This window comes from Narcine bancroftii, chromosome 14 (assembly GCF_036971445.1).
Source record: "Narcine bancroftii isolate sNarBan1 chromosome 14, sNarBan1.hap1, whole genome shotgun sequence".
NCBI classification, from domain to species: Eukaryota; Metazoa; Chordata; class Chondrichthyes; order Torpediniformes; family Narcinidae; genus Narcine; species Narcine bancroftii.
The window spans coordinates 60,576,749-60,581,979 of NC_091482.1; the positions used below are offsets into that span (position 1 = coordinate 60,576,749).

General features: G+C 44.8%; 1 protein-coding gene across 1 annotated transcript in view; it reads left to right on the forward strand.

Annotated features, from left to right (window-relative positions):
* The window catches only part of LOC138749913 (long-chain fatty acid transport protein 2-like), a 36,570-nt gene extending 36,155 nt beyond the window's left edge, over positions 1-415 (forward strand). The window contains exon 10 of the mRNA XM_069911956.1: positions 7-415. Coding sequence (XP_069768057.1) covers positions 7-183 — 177 coding nt within the window. The 3' untranslated portion in view covers positions 184-415. The remainder of the gene's footprint in view (positions 1-6) is intronic.
* The last annotated feature ends 4,816 nt before the right edge of the window (positions 416-5,231 follow it).

The window sequence follows — 5,231 nt, forward strand, 5'->3', positions numbered from 1 at the left end:
TTTCAGATTGCTGTAGAAACCACAGGGACTTATAAATATTATAAAGTCACTCTAGTGAAGGAAGGCTTCAACCCAACTACTGTGCAAGACTTTCTCTTCATCCTTGATGACAAGAAAAGGGCTTATGTCCCAATGGACCAGGACATCTATTATGCTGTAATCAACAACCAGATGAAACTGTGAACGCAGACCTTGGTCAGGGTAGTTGAGCAAACCATATCCGGCTTCTGTTTTTTTAATTTCAGTAATTTGTACAAAAGTATTTCCATGTTCTGAAGTGCCTCCTAATCAAGTCATTCAGCAGGTATTATAGGCAGGAGTGTGGGAGAAAATTAAGATTATTTTTTTAATATAGTTATTTCTGTAAAATGAAAGTAAATTAATTTAAAAAAATTAAAGGATGTATTAACAGCAATCTTTGAAATTGTAATCTTTGCAAAGGCCTGGCCATCTGGTTGATGTGGATGAACCTCGGACTTTTGTCAAGAAAATCCCGGCCTCCTTCCAGAAAGAATTGGAAATGATCTTCTGCCCTGCCCCAGTTTAATTTCACTTTGTGAGCTTTGTCTGTCAGAAAATAGCCCTGATTTTTGTTGAAATTGTATCTCTCTCATTGTTTGGCTAACTTGCACACACTTGCCTGTTGCCAGATGCAGCAGAAACGAGCAAGGCCAGAGCCGGCATCAGCACCACCTGCCGCACAGGATAGCCTCGCAAAAATGAAAGAATCAACCAGAGAAATGACTACTTTCCAATGAGAAACTGCTGTGCCACGACCTTGTTATGGGCGACAATAATTTGTCACACTCGACCTTAAGTTCAAAGTGCAGGTAGTTCCATGGGAAACTTAAAGTCATCAACCCAAAGGGAGAGGAAAATTGTCTGTGGTTGTTTGGGGACTCGCACTGAAATGATGATGGAGGTCAGAACAAAAATATCCTTTAAATACCAAAAAGAAAAGTTATTCATCTGTTGCTAACAAGAAGGAATTAATGATTGTGTTAAATCAAAGAATGACTTCATGCAGGGATTTTTTTTTAATGTAGAGATACAGCACCGTCACAGGCCCTTCCAGCCAACAGGCCCATACTGCCCAGATCCACCCATGAGACCAATTAACCCCAGTACATCTTTGGAACGTGGTAAAAAAATGGAACACACACACAACGTACAAACTCCTTATAGGGCAGCGCTTTAATTGCACAGTGTTAATTGCTATGCTAACTGTTCTGCCCTTCTCTTACAAATTTGATCGAGTTTTCATATACCGTGGAGAACAGTATTTGGCAGCTCAAGGAAATGCCTCAATGAGGGCCCATTCTCCTGCTTTAAGCTTTCTTCATCCTGTTGCACACCTTGTTCTGGCCTGTGTACTCTTTTTATTTCCAACTGCTGACAAGACATTAACTATCTCAACTTCACCACTCCCTTCCCCTATTCCAATTTTACCCTTTGGGAATGCACTTCCCTCCATTCTCTCTGCACCAATCCCAACCTATCAAATCCTCAGACAAGGGCACACTGACCTCTACCTTGACAAAGCCAGACCACAGCTCTTAAGATACCATCTCTTGGACAGGACCCTGGCAAGAAACATCAGGCCACCATCTTCCACTCCATAATCACTGACCTTGTTTTCTTTTACTTACCATTTATATACCATTCCTTCTGGTAATCTACCTCACTCAGCCTCTAACTTCATTGTTTCCCAACCCCACTCTGCTTAGTTCTATCTCCTATCCAAGATCCACGAACCCAATTCCCCTGTAGATCATTGTCTCCACATGTTCCTCCCAAGCTGAACTGACATCATGATTCCATTTTGTCCTCCCTGGTTCAGTCCCTTCCCACAACATTCAGGATATCTCCCACCCCTGAGCTGGATGGCTTCACCTCATTTTCACCATGGATATCCGTTCCTCAACACTTCCACCCCCCCCATAAAAAAAGTCTCGAGATTCTCTGCTTCTTCGTTAATTACAGACCTAACCAGTTCCCCCTCCACTCCTATCCCCTCTGCCTGGCAGAACTTGGTACTCGTCCTCAACTTCTCCTTTGCCACATTCCACTTTTCCAAATCAACAGTGTAGCCAAGGGTCCCCACGCGGGTCCCAGAGAGATTGGTAGATTGTTTCATTGAGCACCTTTGCCACTGCTTCAGCAAGGCCAACCACGGACTTGTGGAGCTGAATTGGCCTATTAAATGTGCTATTTGTCTAAATTAAAAACTAGAACCGAGGATATAATCTCAAGATTCAGGAAGTAGATTCAAGAAGAGATGAGGAGCAGGTGCTTCTCCAGGAAAGTAGTGAATCTGTAGAGTTCTTTAGCCATTAATTTTTTTTAAACTGTGTTTGTTTATTTTTCACAAAATACCAAGTACAGTGAGAAGAATTCCTCTGCAAATAGACCAATAGGTTATCCCCAGCATTACATACAGTGTGTAAAGAGAACAATGACAATGAAAAGGAAGATCAATTATCATCAAGCAAGGGCAGCATGAGGACACATGGGGTTCATTCAGGAGCCTGATGACTACAAGGTAAGAAACTGTTTTTAAGCCTGTTGGTGCATGCTTTCCTACTTTTGGGCCTCCCTGAGGGGAGGAGGGCAAAGAGAGGGTGTCCAAGGTGTGATGGGTTCTTTACTTTCCTAGGCAGTGAGAGATGAGGATGGAGTCCATGGAAGGGAGCAGCATTTGAATGATGTTCTGAGTTGCATCAATTTCCTTCTGTACTTCCGACCTTGAGCGGAGCAGCTCCTGTCCCCACGCTGTGATGCAAGTCTGCTTCCAATGGTGAACCTGTGAAAGTTGTTGAGGTATGGGGGGTGGGGGTGCCACACTGAACTTCCTTAGTCTTCTAAGAAAGTAGAGGCTTGTCAACATGTTTGTCCCAGATCAAGTCACTGGAGATATTTGTTCTTGAAGCTTGCTACTTTTGACTTCAGCGTCATTGATGTTTCAAAGTTAAAAGGCCCTTTCGGCCCATGAGCCCCTGCTGCCCAATTAACCTACTTCCCCCAGTACATTTTGAAAAGTGGGAGGAAACCAGAGCTCCCAGGGAAAACACATACATACACAGGGAGAACGTACAAACTCCTTATAGACAGCACGGGATTCGAACCCTGGTCCTGATCGCTGGCGCTGTAACAGCGTTGTGCTAACCGCTTCACCAAGCATGCTGCCCATGGGGGGGGGCGTGGATTCTGCCCTGTCTCCTGAGGTGAGTGATCACCTAACTGATGTTGAGAGAGAGAGGTTATGTTGGTACCATGCCAGCAGACTTTCCTGTATTCCATCTCCTCATCATTGGGCACCCAGTCCATTACTTGGTGTCAACATGAAGATGAGTTGGAATGACTGACTGATGGTTGAAGATTGACCAAGGAGCTGAAATTGGAACTGGACTGGGATGTATAGGGGATCATTCCAGATGCAGGGAACATCTTCGATAACAGCTTTAGTGAGATGATCATTCAAGGTGCTGGCAGGGAGTAACTGAGAAACCATCTGGAAAGGTGCAGGGTGTAGCCTGAGAAGGCAGGAACCCCTTGTGGCCATTCCCTCAGTAACAGACAGGTTTGGATATAGTTGGTTGGGGGAATGTCACAGCAGGAGGAAGATGCAGCAGACTGGCTCTGAGGTTCAGAAGGGGAAGGGGAGATAGTGATAGGGGATTCAATACTCAGAGGGACTGACAAGGACTCCAGATGGAATGTTGTCTCTCAGGTGCCTGGGTCAGGGATGTTTTGGGTCAAGTCTGAGGTATTCTTAAAAGGGAGGGTGAGTAGCCAGAAGTCATGGTCCACATTGAGTAACGGCAGATGCTGTTCAACGAGGGAAGTGTGAGGTGCTGCATTTGGGTAAATTGAACCATACAGTGTTATGGAGCAGAGGGACTTGGGGCAAAGGGACATAAGCTAGCAGAGAACATTTGGGATATCTGCTTTCATCATTCAGGGCACTGAAAAAGTGTTAGGACATCCTGTTGAAATTGTACATGACTGGTGAGGCCACACTTGGAATATTGCATGCAGTTTTGGTCACCAAGCTCTAGGAAGGAGATGATAAATTTGGAAAAGGTCCAGAAGAAGTTTTTGAAGTTGCCAAGCTGAACTAATTTGAAAGACTGGACAAACTAGGCCTGATTTTTTTCCCTTGGAGTGCAGGTGGTTGAGAGGGAATCTTATTGAGGTCTATAAAATCACAAATAATGGTCTGTTTCCCAGAGTAGCAGAATCTAAGATTTAAATTTAGACATACAGCACAGTATCAGGCCCTTCCGGCCCACGAACCTGTGCCGCCCAATTACACCCAATAGACTCAGTTCATTTTGAAGTGCAGGAGGAAACCAGAGCACCCAGAGGAAACCCACTCAGACATGGGGAGAACATACAAACTCCTTACAGACGCCACAGGATTTCAACCCTGGTTCTGTTCACTGGTGCTGTAATAGTTTGTGCTAACCACTACACCATCCATGCCGCCCTCAAGCTAAGGAGTGAGGGAAGCACCCGACCCTCGAGGTCAGAGCCTGCCCTGTGGAGTCGCGACCCACCAGCCGGTGCATAACAAAAATGGCTCTCGGAGCCAAACAAAAGAGCGCAACTGGCATGCACAGTGCGAAATCAAAGGAGAAAGAGGACACCAGCGGGAGGGGGGCTCAGCAGAGGAGTGGGGTGTCACAGAGCGAACAGCTGAGGGACTCCTGGCACCAGGGTGCTCAGCTGGAGGACGAGGAAGGCAGCAGAAGAGGGAGAGATTGAAATAGACGAGGGAGATAGACGGAGGGATGACCGACAAGAAGATCAATATCAGGAAGCACAAGACGAGCAGCCCAGGAGGGGAGGCTCAGCAAGAAGAGGCCCGACAAACAGATACAAGCAGCTCATCAGGAAAAACAGAAGAGACACAGACACAAAGAAGAGAAGAAGAAAATCAAGATCTTCACAGAGAAATAGAAGGTAAAACTGATGAACAGAATATAGATAAAGTCTTTTTTGAAGAACAAATAAGAGCATTAAAAGAATGGTTGTCATTAGAATTTAGTGCAATTAAAAGGAAAATGAAAAGAACAGAAGATAAAATGCAAAGGTTAGAACTGGTAATGACAGATATAGGGAAAAGAATAGAGAATGTGGAAGAACGGGAAACAGCTGTAGAAATGGAAGTAAATTACTTGAGAGAAAAATTGGAAGAAAGTGACAAAAAAATTAGAGAGACGCAAGAG